This window comes from Mus caroli, chromosome X (assembly GCF_900094665.2).
Source record: "Mus caroli chromosome X, CAROLI_EIJ_v1.1, whole genome shotgun sequence".
Taxonomy (NCBI): Eukaryota; Metazoa; Chordata; class Mammalia; order Rodentia; family Muridae; genus Mus; species Mus caroli.
Genome location: NC_034589.1, coordinates 145,852,379 through 145,876,006, shown reverse-complemented (window position 1 = coordinate 145,876,006; position 23,628 = coordinate 145,852,379). Strand labels below are relative to the sequence as shown.

Below are 23,628 nucleotides of genomic sequence, written 5' to 3'. Positions count from 1 at the left end.
CTAGAAGTCCATGCACTCCTCACCACACCATGGTTCAGCTCTCTCTCTCTCTCTCTCTCTCTCTCTCTCTCTCTCTCTCTCTCTCTCTCTCTCTCTGTTTCCCTCCTAGAGAATGCGAGCATATCTGCTGCATTGTTCTTGCCTGGATCCTGGGAACTGCTCATCTCCCTGATTTTTCTCACCTTTCCATATGGTCACTTCTGCATCTGACTCTTAGTTACATTCTACTTCCTTGGCATTTTCTTCTGATTCGAATCTTTTTGACTTCTAGAAGCTCTGTACTCACAGTTGTCATCTAGGTTTTGTGGTCAAAGCCTGGATCTGGCTTTCATTAGCTGTCTGAGATTACACAGGTCATCATCTTCTAACTTCCTTATTTGTAAAATAAGTGGCTTCCTGAGATGCTCATGGGGTTTAATCTTGTCTGTACACAGGACTCACCTATGGAGATTTTAAAACTCCCACTGCCTAGGCTGAACTTTAGACCAATGACACTGCTGTCCTGATGCCTGGGCGTGAAAATTATATATTTATTAATTTGTAATCACTTTTAATATCAGGACTTTTAAAGCACCCCCTTCAGATTCCAATATGCACACGACAGTGGCAATTATGACTTAATTACTTTAACGGGATTATTTTTCTTCCATCATTTCATGTTCTTGTCATGCCTGGATCCCAACTTGAGCTTTCTCTTTCTTTTAGTGTTTTTACTAAATTGGAAGAAATAGCTGTGAAGCTCCCCCTTTTCCATCTGCTGTTTGTTCTTATTTACATACGGTGGAACCTAGCCCACTGATTTACAGCTCTGGTTCCCTTACAACTGTTATTGAACTGAAAACATAACTGAAAACTTATTAAACAGAGAGAAATTATTTTGAGTGAGTTTTATGTTGACAATTCCTTATAGAACAGAGGGGGTGTTTGGAAAGAATATTAACAATTGACCTATAGCTTCATGATCTCAAAAGTAAAGATAATCCTGGAACCAGTCACCAGGGTTTGATTTCTTTTTTTTTTTTCTTTTTCTTTTTGGCTATACCATTAAGGCAGTCAAGGCAATGTGCAGGTGAATAGGATTCTGAGGTGTGTATCCAAACACAGCAGGGTTTTCTCATGCCCTTGCAGCAACAGCTCTCTTTCCCCAGTCTCCTCATCCCTGTTATGGCCCAGCAGAGGTTGTCAGCAAAGCAAATATATTCTTAACATGGATGTGATCTCATTCTTTAATGCCTGGGGAAAGGCCTTTCAGAAAACTTCTATTCTACAGATGCTGCCTGTACCCAGAATTCTAGATCTGAATAAGACATTGCTAGGCTGCAAGGGAGGAGAGAGAGCAGTAGGAAGGGAATAGATGATAACTAACCATTTGGTTTCACTACTGGCCCTGAATTTAGAGAGATTTGGGGGTCTTCACATAAATCTGATTCATGTTGGCATGATGTCCTTTGAGGTGCTGTATATCCCAACATGATTCTCTTTTTAAACAACACCTCTTTCAATTGTTGCTCGCTTTTTTGGCAATGTCTATCTGAAAAATCATAGGCTGTGCTTTTGCCTGGCACTCTCTGGTTCTAATAAACTCTCTCTGTCTCTGTCTCTCAATCTCTCTCTCTCTCTCTCTCTCTCTCTCTCTCTCTCTCTCTCTCTCTCTCTCTCTCTCTCCCTCTGTGTGTGTGTGTGTGTGTGTGTGCAAGTGTGGTGTGTTGGAACTAGGGATATAACCCAGGGCCTTGCACTTGTTAGGCTTACACTTTTCCATTAAGCTACACTCCTCAGCTCTTATTAAATTATTGAACTTGGTTGTTACCTTGATGAGGATGGAGCTATTTAGTAGCTACATACAAGTATGTGATTGGTTAGTGATAGCTTCTTGGGAGTTTACTGTCACCACCTTGCATCATCTGTTTACAGAGCCCCCCCTCCCAAAATAATGTCAGAGCATGAAATTGAACTGAAAGAAACACTGCCCCCCCCCCCCATTTTGAACCTTGAAGTAATTTTCTTGTAATCTGATTCAGGTCAAGGAAACCTTGGCTGAAGTTTCTGGCTTTGACACTGCTTCTTTGGGTATTTTCTTATAGATGGAAGAATTGATTGAGGGTGTTCGCTGGGCCTTCATTGACATGCTGGAGAAAGAAAATGAATGGATGGATGCAGGGACAAAAAGAAAAGCTCAAGAAAAGGTAGGATTTCTTTGGATGGAAGAAAAAAAACCTCACTGTTTAATGGATTTTCATGCTTGACGTTGACTGTACAGTTTTTTTATTTATTTTTATTGACTGAGCTGTTGTTTCCAAATGACCCCAGAGGTGGGTGTATGCTTTTGGATGAACACATAGATTTCATCACCAGGAGGTAACAAAAAATAAGATCTGACTTATTCTTTCCCTAACTGCATTTTCAAATGCCATGTAATTCAGCCTTTGTTTTACTCCTAATTGCAGCCTGTAAAAGCCACATGGCTTTCTGCCTAGTGAATTTTGCTATAAACCATCATTGGAGATGGCAGAATGTCGAGCAGTGGGGAGCCACGGGAAGCAGCTGGCAGAAGGGCCCTCAAGTTGCAAAGAAAAAAAAAATCCCATATTGTCCATGTGTCTTCTCCATTTGTGCATGATGTGTGCAAATGTCCTGAGGCAAATATTTTCCTGTAGTAAAGCACACATCTACTTCCTAAGCCAGCATGTTCCACAAATGGCCCAAAGGGCATGCTTATAAGGTATGCATGAGTGATAGACCATGGCAGAGTAATAGGTGATACTAGAGACACTTGGTAAAAATTCTCTGATGGTATGCAGCAAAATACAGAAATAAACAGGGCAATTCTGAATAGCTATATTGTCTACAAATAAATGAGGGGGTCCACCTTGAGTTGGAGATATTCTTCTGGAGCTGAAACTCAAATGGGCAGGGCCAGAGCATACCTTTACCATTTCCCCCGAGATTCTACTCTGTAACTGAGAGACCCCAAAATTAGGAACACTTCTTTTTAGACAAAGGTTTGAAATCTTTCTGATGATAGCAGTCATCAGTGGGACATGGACATGCAAGAGCACGCTGGGCACCTTACTGGCAAACACTACTTTAAATCAGAAGTCTATATTCTTGTGATTGTAGCCATACACATCTCTGCCTCTCTCTTTTTTTAAAAATTCTAATACTTTATTTTGTACACAAAAGCATGTTTTTAAACATCCCCTAGTGTAGGTATAACTCCCAGAGATGATTTTTACATATTTCAGAGTTGACGTTTTTAAAATAAGAAACCAAAGAAGAAATATCTGGAACATTTGAAATTTAACACAAATTTAAAATCCAGAAATATTTCAGTAAATGTGTATACTTCCATAATTTAAAAGACAATTTACTTGGTGATGGCTCTTTGAAAGGATGTTGATTTAATATAGTGTTTTTCTTCCTCAAGCTATACTCAGGCATATTGCTACATTGCTTTTCTTTTTTCTGTGCACCATCTGTGTGATATATATTTTTTAAAAATTTGGATATTTTATTTATTTACATTTCAAATGTTATCCCCTTTCCTGGTTTCCCCTTTGCAAACCCCCTATTCCATCTCCCCTCCCCCTGCTTATATGAGAGTGTTTCCCCACCCACCCACCCACTCCCACCTCCCCCTCCTGGCATTCCCCTACACTGGGGCATCAAACCTTCACAGGACCAAGGGCTTCCCCTTTCATTGATGCCAGATAAGGCCCCTTCAGCTTCTTCAGTTCTTCCCCTAATTCCTCCATTGGGGTCCCTGTGCTCAATTCCATGGTTGACTGCAAACATCTGTATCTGTGTTAATTTTTAAAAAGATTTTGATTATTTAAATACATTTTATACATCAAATGTATTAATAATATTTAGTATTTTGAGAATCAAATAATACATAAAAATTGTTCAACTTTTATATTCATAAATATTTTTTTTTTTGGTTTTTCGAGACAGGGTTTCTCTGTATAGCCCTGGCTGACCTGGAACTCACTTTGTAGACCAGGCTGGCCTTGGACTCAGAAATCCGCCTGCCTCTGCCTCCCAAGTGCTGGGATTAAAGGCTTGCATCACCACCGCCCAGCTATTATATTCATATTCTTGCATACCTTAAGATATCATTAATGAATATTTAACACTATTCATAACTGAAGATCCTATATCTAATGTTGAATACTAAATTGTTTCAAAACATACAAAATAATCTTTGGGAATTATGCATAGAAAAAGAGCATAAAATATTAAAAATGAATCATTAAATAATTCAAAAGCCCTTATATGATACCACCTGACATAGTGAGAGAGTATTTAAAACACATTATATATATGTGTGTGTATATATATATATATATATATATATATATATATATATATATTGTCTAACAACCAGTGTACTTAAAAAAGGTTATCAGTGTTTCTAGGAGAGAAATTATTTTATCAGTAAGTATATTTTAAAAATTTCAAAATAGCAAAAACTCTCTTTGAAGTTAAACATTAAGAAAATGCTAGCTGGGCAGTGGTGGCGCTCACCTTTAATCCCAGCACTTGGGAGGCAGAGGCAGGTGGATTTCTGAGTTCGAGGACAGCCTGGTCTACAGAGTGAGTTCCAGGACAGCCAGGGCTAAACAGAGAAACCCTGTCTCAAAAAAACAAAACCAAAAACCAAAACAAACAAACAAACAAACAAACAAGAAAATTGCTAATTTCAAGCACAGTGAGAAAAATTATCAATAATATTTCCGGACAGAATAACTATTTTGAGATATATTTCATTGATATGTCTCCCTTTTCATTTCTGATTTTATTAATTTGGATACTCTCTCTGTGCCCTCTGGTTAGTCTAGCTAGGGGCTTATCTATCTTGTTGATTTTTCTCAAAAAACCAGCTCCTGGTTTGGTTAATTCTTTGTATAGCATTCTTTGTATATCTGTATTCATACCCATCTCTTAATATTATCAGTAGACACACTGCTTTGAGTCATTCCTTACACCAGTAATTTTGCCTTAGGGTCAAGAAGCAAGGAGATTCTCACTGTAGCCTTGTTGAAATGGAATTTCTGGGCAGTCCCCTATCTTCTGGCAAAAGTTTTTTGTAGAACCTTCCTACTCTCGAGATTGAGATGCCTCATCATAGAAAATATCATGTTTTAGTTAACAGGATTGAAAAGACAGATGAGTATTTACAAAGAAGAAAGACCTTGAATAGTATTGGTGGTGGTCTTGGAAGAGGACAATGCGTAATTTTAAATTATTTTTCTCCATTCAAGATCTGTCAAAGCTGTTTTAGGTCATGTACACCACAGGCTGGAGGAGGTAGGAACATATGGGTTGTGGTGAGACACTCTCCATATGGTAGATGAAACTCTTGGCACCACCACCACATTGTTGTTTCTTGAAGGCTTGGTTTATTTAAAAGGTAGCTTGTGATGTGTGGGGCAGGATGTGTCTTGCACTGAACAGTTGAATGTTCATTGTACTAACTAGGTGCTCTTTGTTGTAGCCTGAGGTTCTAAACTATCAATTTTCATAGGATGACTAGTGTGAAGAGAGGGAGAGAGATGGAAGGAAGGAGGGAGGGAGGGGAGAAGGAAGGGAGGGAGAGAGAGAGAGAGAGAGAGAGAGAGAGAGAGACTATGAATGAGTGAGCTATGGATATTTGGAAGCTTGTAGTCAGCTCTTCAGAAATAGAAATTAAGAGTACTTCAAGTGCTTGCTGACGTTCAGTTAGGCAAAGATTGTCTTGTAGCTGGGTCTTCTAAGCAAATGGTCCATGAGTCCTTCTTTAAGGAAACTATTCTCAGTCCTTCTAATATTAGCCATGTTCCTGTTGGCCCTCTGGGTTGATCGCCAGTCTTTTATTTCATTTCGACCAGAACTGTCACTTTTTCCTCCTAAAAGTATTCTTTGAACACTCTGCTTTCTTTGAGCTGAGTTCAATCTGCCAGGAACTCCCGTAGCAGCTCTGACAGGCACAAACATCAAAGGCAATCGGCCTTTTGGATCTCATTAGGCTCCCCTAGGAGGTATTGTATATTAAGGTTCAGAGAAGTCCCAGTAATGCAAGATAAGAAATGGGGTGTTGTCCAAGGATCTCCAGCAGTTCTCCCAGTCACTACTAGCCCTAAACCCCAGAATACAAAGATTTTCTTCTCCTAACTTGAATTAACTCGCGATTTTAAAAATGACCTCTAGGTGGAGCTCACAGTACTAACAAAGGAGAGAGAAACTGCAGCCTTTTGTGCTGCTTTTCACTCTGGGATGGTTTTTGACCCGACCCCCCCCCCCCCCTTTTCCTTCTGCTTTCCTCAGTTTGATTGCCTTTTTAATAGTCAACAAGAAAGAAGAGACTCTGCCTAATAATTCCTTGAGTCTTAGATGGAAATCTCTATCTCCCTGCTTTGTCTTTCTGATATGGAGAAGCTGCTGCATTAAGAGAGGATTTGCCTGCATTTGAAGTGGAGGTGAATAATTCGCCTTCTCTTCCTGGTATGACTTGGCACTGTTTTGTGGGCATGTGCTGTACGCAGTATATCACCCAGGCGGAAGATTTCTCATCAATAATAGTGCCCACACTGGGCTGATGCTGAGTCACTTGGCTACCCATTGGGAAAGCTGAAAAAAAATGTTCTGATTTGTGAGGGCCTTAAAGCTTTTCTTTCTCTCACCATGAAGCTCCGGACTGCAGCTAATTAAAGTGCCACCTAAGATGTGTTGACCTCAGCTTTCTTTTGTGACCAAAACTACCAAACCGAGTGATAGGGAGACTCATATTCGCAGTGGTCTGAGGGCCTTACCTCTTGTTTTTTTGTGGCAGTGACCCTGTCTCAAAACAGAAGTGTGTGAACGGGCTTTGTTGTCCTTTTTGCTAGGAGTGATCACTGTAAAAGATAAATGAGGATATCTCTGCTTCCTTGAAGGGTAAATTTGTTATCTCTGTCTCCCTGCCTTTTCCTGCTCCTCCCTGGAGAGAGGTCATTGGTACTTTTGTGTTTTGAAACTCACCGTGTTGATTTCAAGTGGAAAATTAATATTGGGAAATAAGCACCCATTTTTAGTTAAGATTCTGCATTTCCTGCGAGCATGTGCTCTTTGAAAAATATTTTTTGAGGTTATAATATAATTACATCATTTCTCCCTCCCCTTTCCTTCCTCCAAACCCTTCCAGGATCGTCTTTGTCACTTTTTGTCTTTTTCTTTCAGCAAAGAACAAGGATGCCTACTGTTTTTCTGGTTAATGGAGCCTTTGAATAGGCATATAGTGATAATTGGGTGATTTGGGGTGTCTTCTGGAGGATTTACTGTGTCCAGAACAGAGGAGGAGTCCCCCCAAGGTCACTATGGAAGAGACTCAGGCTGCCTTTGGTCTCCCTGGCCAGTTCTGAGTCAGATGTGAGGAGCAGCTTCCTGAGAGTGGCTCAGACTTGTTCCCCAGCTGAATTAATCACATAGCTCAGTGCTGGACCACCTCTGAACTGTTCCCTTGTGCGCTTTGCACCTGGGGTCGAAGCTTGTCAGCCCATGCCCAGAGAAAAGAAATACCAGCATGGAACACCTGGGGAGGCAGTGTCCTGAGGGTGGCATGAGGGAGGAGCTGTGGCCTTGGCCACAGCAGGTACAGAGAAGTTGGCTGCATGTTCCCAGCTCCTTAGGCATACGACTCCCACGCACAGGCTTCGCGTGAGGTAGGAAGATTTCCACTGCAGAGAGCAAAGCAAAGTGCACCTCACCTCTTTGCCTTTATCAGTAAACTCTGCTAATCCCAGGCACTGCAGTGTGCATAGCATACAGCCTGTACTGACCAGTTAGGACCCTGACTACCACCCTCGGAGCCCATGTTTCTGAGGGTGTGCTTTTCCACCTGAGGCACTTAGGAGCTTGTGAATAGAGCACATTTCCTCACATCTGCTTCAAGATCAGGGGTGGGGTGAGTCCTTACTACTTTACTGCATCCCTGTCTGACTTCTAACTGCCTGCCCCTTCATTCTACCCAAAGTCTTTCTTGTCCCTATGGCATCTACTGTGAGTGGCACTGCATCCAGAAGACTCACCATACTACCATCCCTCCTCACAGGCCCTTAGCCAACAATTGTTGGAAGGTGGCTGGTACCTGCCCTTCTTTCTCCTGCCTCTCACATGCCCTATAAATGTTCCTGGGAGCTTACCCCGTAGGCTTGAGCTTCCTGGCAAAAATGCCCTTTGCTGCCTGCCTTCCTTTCCCCTTTTGCTTTTGAAGACCTCTTTCTGCTGTTTCTTTGACACCCCCCCCCTTTTCAAACACCATGTGCTTTAATCCTAGTCTCTAGCTCTGTCCCTAAGGAGACCACTAATGAGGACACAACCTCTGGGTTAGGTCCTTTTCTCATGCTTCCTTGCCTTTAAGATAATAGTGCATTTCATTGAGTCGGGATACCAGCATCCTCTCAGCAAACTCAATGCCACAAGCATTTGTAGCACACCAAGAATGTGCCAGGAAATGGGCTGGGAGCTGCAGATTTTGGAAGGGAGGGAGTGATCAGCTGCAGTTCCTTTTCTTCATGTGCTTTCACATACCTAGGGTGACACAGGGATGCTACGGAGGCTGTGCTGGTGGGGGAAGGTTATTTAATAGAGTCATGAAGTGGTCCTGGGGGGCCTAGAAAGGGCAGCTTTAGGAGCTGAGACAGGCTGTCTCTCAGGGTGCTAATCCTGCCCCTTCCTCTCTTCCTTGTCATGACCGTGTTAGCTTATAGGTGAGCCTTCTTCTGAGCTCCCCATCACTTGGTACTTGGAACAAGTGCTCCTCTCCCTCGGTATGTTTACTCCTGCTGCACTACACAGTTTCCATTGGAATAGGTTTGGAGACGAGAGGAAAGGCTTCAGCCAGGGTAGCTCATGCCCCTATTTGTTATAGCTTTCAGTGTCTTTGTAGAATGTTGAAGAATGCAGTCATTCTGCTTCCTGCATCTACTCTGAGTATTCATCAGGGACAAAGAGCGTGCAAACTGTGACCTTGCTCTGGCTTCTAGTACTGAGCTTACAGCCACTGTCTCTCCACCCCTGTTTAGGTATCTTCAAGTTTTTGTCTCACAGTCATCCAAATGAAGGTGATGTTCGTCTTCCTTATATCTCCTCAGTTCAGTGCTGTCCATAGGAAGGACAGTATGGAGGAGAGATATATGGAGGCTGACTGTATTGTAAGCCATTTTTTACCTCTTGGGAGCTACATGACCTTTTGGAGATGGCTTCATTTTTCCCATTCCCGTCTTTTAAAGTGTGAGAGCAGTGCCCATCTCAGAGGTTAGTTACCGAGATTGAAGATGTTGGTATTCTAAAGGAGGTGGTTGCTTGTAGATTTTCAGATTTTGAACAAATCTCTGTTTTGAAAAGGTTTATTTATTTTTATTCAGTTTTCATACAATATATTTTGATCATACTCTTTCACCTTCCCAACTTCTCCTAACTCTTCACCTCTATAGCTATCTAACTCAATGTTTTCCCTCTTTTTCTAAAAAAGTCAAAAGTGTACAAATTTGTTTTATGTGTATGGCTGTTTGCCTACATGAATGCATGTGTACCATGAGCTTATCTGTTGCCCTCAGAGGTCAGAAGAGGGTGTCACATCTTCTGGAACTGCTGGAAACTGAGCCCAGGTCCTCTGCAAGAGCAACAAGCACTCTTAATGGCTGAGTCATCCCGTATCTCCCTTCACAATTATCTTTGTATGATATGTATGTATGTACATATATACATATATATGTATGTGCATATGTATGAAATGTATGTATGTATGTATATGTAGTATAAGTAGGAGTTTGATATATTTTGTGTGATAGTTTATGGAGTGATTATAATTCAGATCCTCATGGAAATGCTGTTTGCTTTAAGGCATGGCCAACCTGTGCCTTAGGGTAGCTATGAACGTAAGGCAACAAAAACAACTTAAATGAAATTAAAGCATTATGGAAGAAGAAGAGGAGAGAGGGAGAGAGGAGAGAGGAGAGAGGAGAGAGGAGAAGAAAAGGAAGGGGAGGTAGGAAGGTAGATTGTTATGCAATTTTGTGGTTCTCAATTGAATATCATAGATAACAATGTTATATCAAAGGTTGAACATGCCTACGTCATTTAATCTCTCATACTTGAGTGTGAGTCAGCACCACCAGGAGTGCCCATTGGAACAAATTGCAGTTTGCTTCAGTGGCTCTAAGGTGTTGTTGGGAATCAGCACCTCTGATGAGGCCCCAGGTGATGCTAATGCTGATGGGACACTGGCTGATCACAGGTGGCAATTTCTTTCCACCAAGGCTGAATTAAAGATGAAGTTTATGGAGTTTTCTTTTTATACCCTGTAGGCTCCTCTTTCTATCATCTCTCACAGTTAAGTACCTCAGTGAGTTGGGACACTCAAAACCCACCCAGGGCACCTATTCTATGACTATCTGTTGAATGTTCTAAAGATCTGAAGGCTCCATGTTCTTCCTTTCTGTCCCTTGATTCCACGTTGTTGTTTAGGAACTATGCAGATGAGGTTTTCCATACCGAAGTCTTCCTAATTTCTAAAGATTCATCAATGTATTTTTTTAATGTGAATGAAACAAATTTTGTGTTTCTCATATATAAAATTGACATTATTATATGTCAAACTGTAAGACTAAAAGGTTTTATTATTACCACATTGATATCATATAGCTACCATGTTTCTTTATACAGCTTAAGTATGTAAAGTCAAGAGATGCCAAGCATGCTTGTCCATGGTCATTGATCTGGTTGCTGAAAAAGTTGGGCATCCATTCCTGATAGTTTGGCTTTGTAGGGGGACCTTTATCCTAATAGAAGTGCATCTTTAAGCATGTTCTTCAAACCAGGAGCATTGGTATTATCTAGAGGCTAGCTAGGAATGCAGACTCATAGTCCCAATTAGATCTATGAAATGGAACTCTGAGAAGGAATGCAGGACTCTACAGTGCAGTCAGCCCTTCAGGTGTCTAATGTAGCCAGAGTGTGCAAACCAGTGCTCTACACTGTGTTTCTGATGCCTCAGGTTGCTGGATGTGCTCCAGTTTTCAACACTTTTTTTTTTAAAGCTCAAGTTCAAGGCTGAACACAGTAATTCTATATAGAGTCCAACTCATCCACCACAATGGGGATATTATTGCCACATCTGTTTTGCATATAAATTATATTAAGGAAGCTGAAGTTGATATTATGGCTATCTTTTACTTTCAGCCTCGCACGTCAGTGTTGGCTTATAGCAAATTTACAGTCAGTTAATTTCTTGGTCTTAAAAAAAATAATCTCACAGGGACTGCTGTTAAGCTCTGTTGCTCCTATATTTAGTGTTAAAAAAAGTCCCTTCTCATAGAATTTCACATTTTATTCTAATAAAATCTATTTGGCTGTTTTGTTCATAGCTCTAGCTTTTAAAATAATTTCCAAATCTTCCTGTTATGAAAATTTATTCTTATTAAAGAAAATACTGAAAGTGAAGTACAGAACAATGAAGAAAAATCAATGCTTTGACATTACCCAAGCATAAACACTGCTAACGTCTTGATATATTACTTTGATTTATCACCTATATGTAGGCTTTAAAAAACATTCTTGAACAAAGTTGTACATGTAAATTTGATTTATTTTTTCTCCTTACATTTATATTGTGTTTTTACTGTTTATGATATAATCTTTACCAAAGAGTTTCATATAGAAATCAATATACTCTGTTGGTATTTGTATACGTGAGCTAAAAATGTTCCTAGAGTGGGTTATAGTAGAATACTTACAATTGTGTGGTAATAAACATGCTTTGCACATTGTTTTAACCATAGAATTTTTAATTTTCATTTGTAGAGCATGCTAGACTTGAACTTGCTATCTAGCAAGGCCATCCTTGAATTCTTGATCTTCTCTCCTCTACCTCCAGTGTGCTGGGATCACAGGCATGCACAGCAACTCCTAGCTCCTAGAATTAGTCCTTTAGAATTTGATCTTTAAAAATCTCAAACATATCACTCAGTGTATCAAATATAAGTTCCATTTATATATTCTTGGTAGTTTAGTAAAAATGATAAATATGCATTTTTGGTTATATTGGTGCTCTGGATTACAATGGGTATTATCATAAAATGTAATTATAATCAACCCATTTGCTCATGCTTTTAGGTACACTGTTCCAGGTTTATCTACTGACAAAAAAATGCTTATAGCCAGGACTGCTAGCTTATGTATGTAATCATAGCTGCTTAGGATTATGGCAAAGTCAAGGCCAGTCTGGGATATATAGTAAGACTTTGGCTCAAAGTAAACAAGGGCTAGGAATATAGATTAATAGTCCACAGCTTGCATGAGGCCATGGGTTCCATTACCAGTACTGAAAAAAATCTTGGAAAATATTTTGTGATATCTATCTATCTATCTATCTATCTATCTATCTATCTAGTCTCTGCATATGGAGGCCAGTGGTTACTGTTGGGTACTTTGCTCAATAGTGAGCTGCCTTATTTATTTATTTATTTTAAATATTGTACTCTATTGAATCTGGAACTCAATAATTTGTCTAGATTGGCTGACCTAGTACCTCTCTGCCTTTATCAACCCTAGTTCTGGGATTACAGGCATATATCCCCATGCCTAGCTTTTACATGGGTTCTGAGGATTCAAACTCAGGTCCCCATGCTTGCTTAGCAAGCGTGTAACCAACAGAACCATCTCCCAGCTCAAGGTATCACCACTTTTTAAAGTTATCTAGAGCAACAAATGGACAGGTGCTATTGAATAGCACCGACAGTTATTTTAGTGGGTATTGATAACACTACTAGATATGTGGTTATGCTAAGGTTTGCAACTGGTGATTTTTCCAAACGCTATCTATCACTCTGCATTTATTAGCTAGAATCTTTCTCTAAAAAGGCTTTTTCCCCTTTGTTAATCACTTGATTAGTCTGATATACAGTTTATAGAGGAAACTCTGCACGAAGGTCTGTTTTTCCCATTATTAATTTTTACAAGTTGTGCCCTGGATACCTCCAGAGGTATCAAAGCATCTCCCTGCCCCCAGCATCGTTATAAACTTGGGAATTTTAAAATGTATTTGATATGCTTAAATTTATTTCAATTCTTTTTTGTAGTTCACATTGTTTCATCTGAGCCAACTTGTAACTGTTCCTTAAGGGATTTTGATATGACTCCAACTATTTTAGACTGCAACTTTCTTTCTTTCTTTCCTGCAACCATATATCCTTGCAAATTAGATTTCTATTAAATCAGTGTCTTAATCAATTCTTTTATAATGAGCAATATATTGACTTTTTGGAGGGTGGTAGTGAAAGTTCCATTCCAACTGGAAATACCGAAAACAATAGAGGAAGACTCCCAACATCTTCCTCTGGTCTCCACACGTGTAAAATGGACATATACACTTGCATATGCTTGTGCTTGAGCCCTCTCCTGTGTACCTATATGCACAGCCCACAAAACATAGGCACAGAAAATATAAATAAGTTAACTAGTACGTGATGGTGTCATATATTTTTTTTAAAAAGAATTCTAGTGTTAGCCTTAGGGCATGTCTCAGCAGTAGAGTACTTACCCAGCCTGTGTAACACTCTGGATCATCAGCAGCATAGGGAAAGCCACCACCACTACCACCACCACAACAGCAAAATGATACTGAACAAATTTTCAGTGTTGAAATGTGTGGAGCAAAGATACTATTAAAAGATGAACCATGACCTACCCCTGCAATCATTGCAGGTGTGGCTGCTGTGTCACATGAGTGTTAATAGGTGACAGAGAGGAGAGAGGCTATGTATATTCTCAGTGTTCTGACTTGTGAGCATCTGAATGATTAGTAGCCCAACATTCCCTGAAAAAGGGAAACCTGAGATGTTCTGGTGCTGGAGGCTTGGACAGAGAGCTAGCCTAAGATGACCACTAGTCTGAATTTATGTAGGTCTGGATGGCTACTAGGACTGGGAGCAAGACAGAGACTAGAAGAACCCCACCTGGGACCGAGACAGACAACCCTTGCATGGGGACACTTGGCAGGCAGGGTGAGGAGGTAGCCCGAGATGATCACCAGACTGGGCTTCGACAGGGAGCTAGCCTGAGACAGCCACCAGTCTGGTGTCACATAGGCTTAGGGGTGAAGTGGAGCATAACATAACCTAGATTACCCCTTTTTAGAGCCACAGTGCATGAACAGGGCATAGCACTTCTGAGACTACTTCTAAGATGACCCCCAGATACTCAGAGACCCCAGAAACCCCTAAGAGGAGCAAGTAAGTGGTGGAGAAATGAAAGAGAGAGAGAGAGAGAGAGAGAGAGAGAGAGAGAGAGAGAGAGAGAGAGAGAGAGAGAGAGAGAGAGAGAGAGAGAGAGAGAGAGAGAGAGAGAGAGAGAAACAGAAGGATGTGGACTCAATGAAGAGAGGCGGAACTAGAGACTCAGGGGTAGTAAGGAACAGCCTGATGTGAGTGATGCCACCTGGGACCATGGTGGGGTCCTGGTCTATGTTGCCATCTGGGGCCATGCCTAGAGTCCTTGACCTTGCAGCAGAAGGGGACTGTAAATTACCTCCAAAGGCCAGGCAAACGTTCCTGGTCTGGGCTTCTGTCTAGGGACATATTTGTGTTTGAGGGCTGTGCAGAACTGGTTACACCCCTCATCAGGTTATCATGGGAGTGTTGGTTCTGGGGGCCATGAGAGCAGGAGAGCTGTTCCTGTCCCTCACTTGCTGCAGCACATGGAAGCACATGAGGTGCACATGTCCTGCACCTCACCTGGACTGCACAGTAGAGCTGTCTCTGAATGTGAGTGTTGCTGGTGAGCTGGCTATGATTGTGGAACAGCTAGCCTTGCCTTTTGTCTGCTGGGCTTTGGCACAGATGAGGGAGAGACAACCTCCTTTTTTTTTTTTTTTGTTCCTAGCCACCTATGGTAGACAGGAGAGCTGGCCCTGGGGTCATGAGAGTGGGAGACTGGCTATATCCTTCATTTGCTACAACACTTGGGAGAGCAGGCCTTGCACCTCACCTGGGTAGCAGGGTGGGTTGGCACTGGTAGCAGGGATTACTGGTGAGCCAGCCCAAAGGGCATGAGAGTGTGAGAGCTGGCAACCCTCAGGCCCAGACCCCGGGCTTTTAATTAACTCACCCCAACATCTACCCCATCTATAAACTGATGGAGTGCACGAAGGGGGCCAGTCCTACAAGACCCAGTACTATTGGATTTTCATGAATCAGGGCACCAACAGGATATGTAAGAGGAGTCCCAGTGAGGTTGCAGTATTGATAGAGTAGAAGAAGCCAGAGGCTTCATTCCAGACCAAAGAGTTATTGCAATAAACATTTGTAAGCGAAGAAGCGTGGACAAAAGTGTAGGCATAGTGTTGGGCACACTCTGACACAATAGTTTCCACAAAGAGATTTTTTTTTTCTGTTACGGGGGACATAAGTGAGTACCACCTGTTTAAATGTGTACTGTAAAAAGCATTTAGGTTTTAGTGTATATTGGACATTATTTTGGAATGAGGAACTGGTTGGTTATAGGACTTTGAAAGGGTTGAGAAATGCTACAGTTGTTTTAGGTATCATTTTAGAGGTTCAAAGCAGAGGGCTACTTTTTCAAAATTTTGTAGAATTTCATTACTTTTATTAGTCACATGGGCAGGTGTGGTTTAATGACTTCAATTTTTTTTTTTGGTCCAGATTTAAGTTGAGTATGTAAAGATTTAAAGATACATGTTGAGTTTCGTTGAATTTACTAAAAAGAATCAGATTTGCTGTTTTGAGTTTTAATTTCATGGGAAAAAGTCATTAGAAATGTTTTGAGTTTAGATTTTGTGGCATTCCTTTCCTTTAGCCCAGGATGAAACTAATAGCCCAGGATGCATCTGTTTATCTGCTATCTCTAGGGCTGTTCCTGCTGCTGTCAGATGCTCCCTTGTTATCTAGCTGCTGGTCCTGCTCAGTCAGTTGTATAGGAATGTCAGTTCCATTAATAACCCAAGGACTGGGCAGGCAGATAGTGGAAAATGGGTGAAGAGAGAGAAATTGTATTTAACCTGTCTTCTGAGTTGTCATTTTCTAGATTCCAGCATAGCTGGGTAAAGGCAGACTGAGGGTGTGACAGCAAATCCATTTCTGACAGAAACTCACATATGAAAGGGAGAAGCAGTCTGATAGCAAAAGAAGAATGAATGGAGGGACTTAGGCCAGAAGTCAAGATTTAGAGTCGGAAAGGTTACAAAAACCCATGCTAGGAAGAAATGACGTAATCAAACTACTTGGACAAGGGCACTGGCAACTTTGCCAAAATAGAGTTCATGTTGACTTTAAATATTATCATTCCTTCTTTGGATTTACTTATTTATTTTATGTATATATGTGAGCTGTAGCTGTCTTCAGACACACCACAAGAGGGTATTGGATCCCATTACAGATGGTTGTGAGCCACCATGTGGTTGCTGGGAATTGAACTTAGGACCTCTGGAAGAGCAGTCAAATGCTTTTAACTGCTGAGCCATCTCTCCAGCCCCAATATTATCATTCTTAATATTTCAAGTGGATGTTATTACTTTTATAAGAAGTGTGTTTGTGAAAGAATTATTTCCTTATTTTAAAGAGTTGGTGTTTTGGTTATGGGTTAGTCAATGACAAAAAGGAATAGATGATCTCTTAATGTGGAACAACTCAACTACTGCAGTTCTCTGTATCTTGGCTGTTGTTTGCTTCCTTACAAACCCATATCTAGTGTATTGTAGTACTTCTTTCAAATCTGTTTGTTACCTGGGATCAGCTGGGTGACTCTTATATTGGTCTTACCTTGAGTCTCTCTTCAGGTAGCTGAAGTCAGATGACAATTGTGAATGAAGGCCCGTTGGGGTGACTTCACACACATGTTTCTTTGTTCCTTATGGCCTTCTCCACAGGGTAGCTAAGGGAGCAGAAAGGAGGACAGATATGCTGTGAGTCCTCTTAATGTCTGAGCTCAGAAGTCTCAGAAAATTTCTTGTGATACATTCTTTTGGTCAAAGTCAAGTACAGGGCTACCTCTTAATCAAAGCCAGGTGAAGAAGACTGCATCTCTTGGTGTGAAGAGAAGCAGAATCCCACAGAAAGGACAGAAGTTGTTGGTACTCTCATTGGAAAGTCTTATTTACATTTTGCATTCTTCCCATCTCTTATTTAAATTCAGTTTTTCTTATTTATTTTAGAGAATTATGAACCAAGTTTGCCATCTCCCTTTGGCAACGGTCCAGTGAATATCATTAAAAATTTTGTTTTGTGCCAGGGGCTTCAGACTGGCCCATGTATGCTCCTGGTTGGTGGCTCAATCTCTGGAAGCTCCCTGGGGGAGTGAATCTGAGAGGGGGGCAATGATGGGAATGTAAATAAATAAAATAATAAAAATTGAAAAAAATTAAATGTTTTCTTTATTTGTAATTGAAAAGTAATTATGTTTATGGGATACAATGTGATTTTGATTTATGTATACATGATATAAAGAATCAGTCCACTTAATTAACATATATGGTTATCACCTTATGCTTTTCAGTTGAGAACACTAAATATCTATTCTTTGTACAACCATATTTTCTTTTATTTTTGATATTATAATTTAATTAGACTATTTCCCTTCTCTCTCCTCCCACTAAACCCTCTCATATATCTTCCCTTGCTTTTTTTCAAATTCATGGCCTATAACATGCATATTCATTCATTGCTGTTACATGCATATATGTATGTGCATATACATATATACTTCTAACTCAGATTATATAATGTTGCTTGTATGTGTATGTTCAGGACTTCCAATTTGGTATTGGATAACCAATTGGTATGCTTTTCCCAGGAGATGACTATTTGTCCTGCTTTCAGCATTCCTCAGTTGTATGTAGTTCCTTGTGTAGGGTGAAGTCTCATGGGCTTTGCCCTGATTACCTTAACATATCCATGTTCAGCTCAGGGTTAGGCAGTTCTGATGGTGAGACACTATGTGTGTAGCTTCTGGCATCACTAGGGGACACATTCTCATAACAAATTCTCTGATCCCCAGACTTTTACAATCTTTCTATCCTCTCTCCCACAATATTCCTTAAGCTTCAGGTACAGGGGATATTTTGTAGATGTATTCATTGGGACTGTTATCCACAGTTCTGCATTTTAATTGCTTCTGTTTTTTTTTTTTTTTTTTTTTTTTTTTTTTTTTTTTTTTTTTTTTTTTTTTTTTTGTAATGGCTTCCATCTGTTGCAAAGAAAAATTTCCTTGGTGAGGGATAAGAACTATACCTACCCGTGAGTATAAGGACAATGTTTATTAATATGGTAGTTATGGTTTCTCCTCCAATACTCATGGTTTCAATAGCCTGGGGTAGTTGACTGGGTTTCCAGCAACAGGCATGTTTTCCCTCTTGTTTCCAAATTAGAGAGATGTTGGTTACCTCTATGATAGACATTCCACTACTGCACCCTGAAGGTTGTCTTGCTATTCCAGTCCTTGTTGTGGCTCATAGGTATCATTGCTGGTAGGACTATAGATCATATAGACAAAGCTCATCCTTTGGAGCTTCCATGCTGCCATCTGGTACCATGAAAGCTAGTTCTCAGGGAGGAGGCATTAAGGTCAGTTCCATCTCTGGGGTTTCATCCCTGTTTCATCCCTGTTCTGAAGTGCACAGTGTATTTAGAAATAGGAATTTACTTTCCACCTCTAAGAGGTAACCAAGGGCAATAGCAATATGATGTATGTTTTGGGAGTTGCTTGGACAACCCTGACCAACAACGCTAAAGTGAGATTCTCAAGTCTGGCGTTGAGCTTTTTTTTTTTTTTTTTTTTAGATGGTCTTTGGCTCTCATAGGGAGATTTGTCAGCCCAAACTAGAAAAATTATCTTAAACTACATCTGTATTTTTATGTACAGGTGTATTATCTTAAAAAAAGGTAGTAGTATGACTCCTTATGATTTTTTTAAGATGGCCCCATTGTTCATTTACCCTCCTTTTCTGTATTTACCTCCCCCCTCCCAAAAGAAGCCCTCCTTTACCTATTTCCCCATTCAGATCACATATACTCTACTACTCGCCTTTATGCTCTTCCATCCATCTTCTGTATTTACCTTCATCCCATTCTTTTAGCAATTTTGAAATATCTGTTAACTGCCATCACCATACAGTGTACTATCTACTCCTCTAGCGTAATAGAACCTTTGGACCCTCTGATGTGAATCTGTTTTCTTCCTCCTCAGCCTTTAGCAACAATCTTTCTCTTCTGTGTTTATGGGAGATCAATTTTGTTAGAGTCCATATGTAATGAGGATTATAGAATACTTGTCTTTCTGTGTTTGCCTCATTTTACCTGGAATTTCTTTCTTATCTTCTTGTCTGTTTGTTTGTTTGTGATATTTTCATCACCAAATGAATTTATTACTATTAGTATTATTATTTTGCTCAGCCAATATATACATTAACTGTCGGCATATTGGAGTAAACTTAATTATTGCTGAATTGTAATGAGGAAAGAGGGCATCCTCCAGCACCATGACCATCATACAGTAAAAAGGTCCTTCTGGTTTTAGGATCCACAACTAGAATAGTCCTTAGTGGCTGGCCTCACTTTAGTAGATAATTTATTTATTCAGTTTTCCATTTTAGGTCCTTAGGAAATAACATTAATTCTCAGTATACACAACCACTCACTGACTGGCACCTCTGTATTTTATATGCAAAGCCTGTCAGCATAGAAAACAGGTTATGCTACCCCGTATTCTTGCTAAGCTAGAATGAAGAGGAATGAGCCTGCAGCTTTTGGTGTAGCCCTGTGCTCCCAGCCCTGGTGGTTATAGGGCAAGAGAATGAGGGCCTCCTGACAGTGATTTGTAAGGATTAGAGCTAATGAGCTCAAGAAACCTGTCCTGAGCCAAGTAGAGCCAAGGACAGCAGTGAGGTTGTGTCCTTTAGGGCCCCAGACTAGATCCTTTATTCAGTTCCAATGTTAGGTTATAAAGCTATTTTCCAAGTCTATGGAATCATTTGGTTCATTCTTCCAGGCTTCTGAAAATGAAAGCTAAGGTTTGGCAAAATGATTTGTAATAGATCACGTGAATTGTGTTCAAATGAGGTCCTATGAATTATTCTGAGCCATTTCCAAAATCTGAGCCAAATCCAAAATAAGCTTAGCAGTGAAAGTACATTTGAGATGAGAAAACTTGACAGGGTGAAAGGAAATCTGAGAAAGGAGAAAATCTACTTGCTCTTTCCCAAGCCCTCCCTAACCATTGGTTGATGATTTGAGTTTCTCTTCTTGGATCGAAAGAAAACAAGAACACTGTGGCTTGCACATAGCCTGATAGAGGAGGAGCAAAACTTCTACAAGTCCATTGCCACCTCAGACTTAGGCCAATAGTACTGGATAAAACCGACTAAAGCAATACACAAATATTTTGAGCTTTACAAGCAAGGTAGGCACAGAGGCGGCTACTCAGATCTATTGGATAGCACTAAAGTAGCTGTGGGTAATATGCAGACAAATGTGCATGTGAGTAAAAGTTGATTTACAGAACTAGGCAGTAGCCTGAATTTGATCTGTAGGCCCTGGCTTGCCAAGTTGGTCTTGAGCCTTCTTGTCTCAAGTTTTTAACCCAAAACCTGGCTCTTCCTTCCCTTGTTGGCTGAATCTCATGTAAGAATAAAGTGATTTTTGTAAGAGGTTACTCAGTAGTTTTATTGAATGATGAATAATTGATGGTGACATTTATGCTTCTGTTTACAAACAGCCCATGTGTCCCTTGGCTGCAGCTTGTTATTTTGCCTTTAGTATAAGTGGCCTTTTTGATTTCTCAATCTCAAATGCTTTTGCAGGGATGAATCAAAGCAGAACTGGAGACTTGTCTTAAAATGCAGGACACAACTGTCTCAAAATGAATCATTGAGTTTGAATTGTGGAGGCAGGGGTGATCTGCAGATGCAATTCTTTGGTCTGGAGGGAAGTCTGAGGCTGGTAGCCTGGCTATTGGAGAGGTGGAGAGTGGCCAGGTCCCCAGGGCCATGTGATTCACATTGAACCACGTCATATCCTAGATATGGTTAGGATGATAGCATAGAATGAAATGTGGCTGGTAATTAATAAATTTATTAATAATTATATTATTATTTAACTCAGTATATACATTAACTGTAGGAGTATTAGAGTAAACCTAATTGTGATGAGGAAAGAGGGCATCCTCTGGCTTCATGATCATCACATAATAAAAAAGGTCCTTCTGGTTTAGGGTCCAGGACTAAAATAGTCTTTCTCTTTGTCTTTCTCTTTGTCTTTCTCTTTGTCTTTCTCTTTGTCTTTCTCTTTGTCTTTCTCTCTCTCTCTCTTTCTCTTTCTTCTCTTTCTCTCTCTCTCTCTCTCTCTCTCTCTCTCTCCCTCCCCTTTCCCTCCCTCCTCCCTCTTTATCTCTTTCTGTTTTGAAATGGAGTTTTACTGTATATCCCTTGCTGTCAAGAAACTTACTGTGTAGAGCAGGATGGTGTTGAGTTCACAGATCTGTCTGTCTAGGTCTCCTGAGTATTAGGATTAAAGGTGTGTGTCACCACACCTAACTGATAATGTATTCATACAAGCAGATAAAGTGGGAACAATTTCTCAAAGTTTAGAGGGGTCAGTGTCTGGAATTAAGAACACAAAGCTCATAGGTTGTAAGACCTAAGGTATTTGGTGTTATACTCATGTGTTCCTGTATTTTAAACCCAACATGAGTCAGGCCTGGGTTGCAGTAGAGTTTTGAGGTTTGCTGGTTCTAAACTGAAATTCACACTCATTGGTCTTTATTACAGTGCTGGGATTATAAAAGAAAGGTGTGATTCCACTTTTGAAACAGGGAATTAAGGGTTAGAGATACTTGGGCAAAGGGTACCCAAGCAAGACTGCAGGGCAGTATTTGTCAGTGGTCCTGTACAGAGAAATTGATAGGCTTCTCCATGAAGCACACCCCCTACAATACATTCCCTCTGTTGCTCAAATTCAGTTTGGTGTGTTACACTGACTGCAACAGAAGTTTTCTGACCTTCTCAAACTGGAGAGTGCCTCTCTGCTTTGTACCTCTTGCCCCTTATCTTGCTCCATTGCATTTCTTATTTTGAACATCTTTCTTGTCCAAATCTTAATCTACCCAGAATTTAGAAAATGTAATGCACTCATTGACCAAAATCAAAAGTTTAATGGCGTAATTATTAGGGAGGAGAGATGAAAAATTTACTAAGTTTACTTAAAACTCTATTTTCCACTCGGGAGGCAGAGGCAATTGGATTTCTGAGTTCGAGACCAGCCTGGTCTACAGAGTGAGTTCCAGGACAGCCAGGGCTATACAGAGAAACCCTGTCTTGAAAAAAAACCAAACCAAAACCAAAAAAAACAACAACAAAAAAAGCGCCTCTATTTTCATGTGTCTTGCTAGTCTTATAGCTAAAAGTATTTGTCTTGGCATGCTAAATATGGATACTGATACAAGGATTGCCTGGGTCTTATATACTATTCAGTTAATTTGGATTTATACAAATTAATAATATTTATATAATAGAAAATTATTCTCCATCCCTCAAGCATAGTAGATATCAGAAAAAGCATGGAATTTGAAGTCAGATTAAGACTAAATTAATTTGGTTGAGAAGTTGCTTTGGTCTCTGTGTGATTTGGGTGAGTTTTTTCCCCATTTATTCATGTTGGCTTATCAGTCATGAAAATGTGACATGAAATGATATGCTGCTGCCTTGCAGATCATAGGTAAGATTTAGACTGAATGATGAAAGGACACTCTAAGCACACTATCTGGTACATGGTGGGTATATTTTTCTATTTCTATGACCAAGGCAATTTATTTATTTATTTTTTATTAGATATTTTCTTTATATACATTTCAAATGCTATCCTGAAAGTTCCCTATACCCTCCCTCTGCCCTGCTCCCTTACCCATCCACTCCCACTTCTTGGCCCTGGCATTCCCCTGTACTGGGGCATATAAAGTTTGCAATACCAAGGGGCCTCTCTTCCCAGTGATGGCAGACTAGGCCATCTTCTGCTACATATGCAGCTAGAGATACAAGCTCTGGGGGTACTGGTTAGTTAGTTCATATTGTAGTTCCACCTATAGGGTTGCAGACCCCTTCAGCTCTTATGTACTCTCTCTAGCTCCTCCATTGGGGTCCCTGTGTTCCATCCTATAGATGACTGTGAGCATGCACTTCTGTATTTTCCAGGCACTGGCATAGTCTCACAAGAGACAGCTTTATCAGGGTCCCTTCAGCAAAATCTTTCTGGCATATGCAATAGTGTCTGGGTTTGGTGGGTGATTATGGGATGGATCCCTGGGTGGGATATTCTCTGGATAGTCCATCCTTTCTTCTTAGCTCCAAACTTTGTCTCTGTAACTCCTTTCATGGGTATTTTGTGCCCTATTCTAAGGAGGAATGAAGTATCCACCCATTGGTCTTCCCTCTTCTTGATTTTCTTGTGTTTTGCAAATTGTATCTTGGGTGTTCTATGTTTCTGGGCTAATATCGACTTATCAGTGAGTGCATAGCTAATGACTTCTTTTGTGATTGGGTTACCTCACTAAGGATGATATCCTCCAGATACACCCATTTATCCAAGAATTTCATAAATCCATTGTTTT

General features: G+C 40.3%; 1 protein-coding gene and 1 non-coding gene across 2 annotated transcripts in view; both read left to right on the top strand.

Moving 5' to 3' along the window:
* Phex (phosphate regulating endopeptidase homolog X-linked) overlaps positions 1 to 23,628 on the top strand; it is a 238,258-nt gene that overhangs the window by 104,385 nt on the left and 110,245 nt on the right. The window contains exon 12 of the mRNA XM_021152917.1: positions 2,085 to 2,186. Coding sequence (XP_021008576.1) covers positions 2,085 to 2,186 — 102 coding nt within the window. The remainder of the gene's footprint in view (positions 1 to 2,084; positions 2,187 to 23,628) is intronic.
* LOC115030184 lies at positions 13,701 to 13,832 on the top strand. Its single transcript, XR_003835804.1, has one exon. It is a non-coding gene; the product is annotated as a small nucleolar RNA SNORA17 (small nucleolar RNA).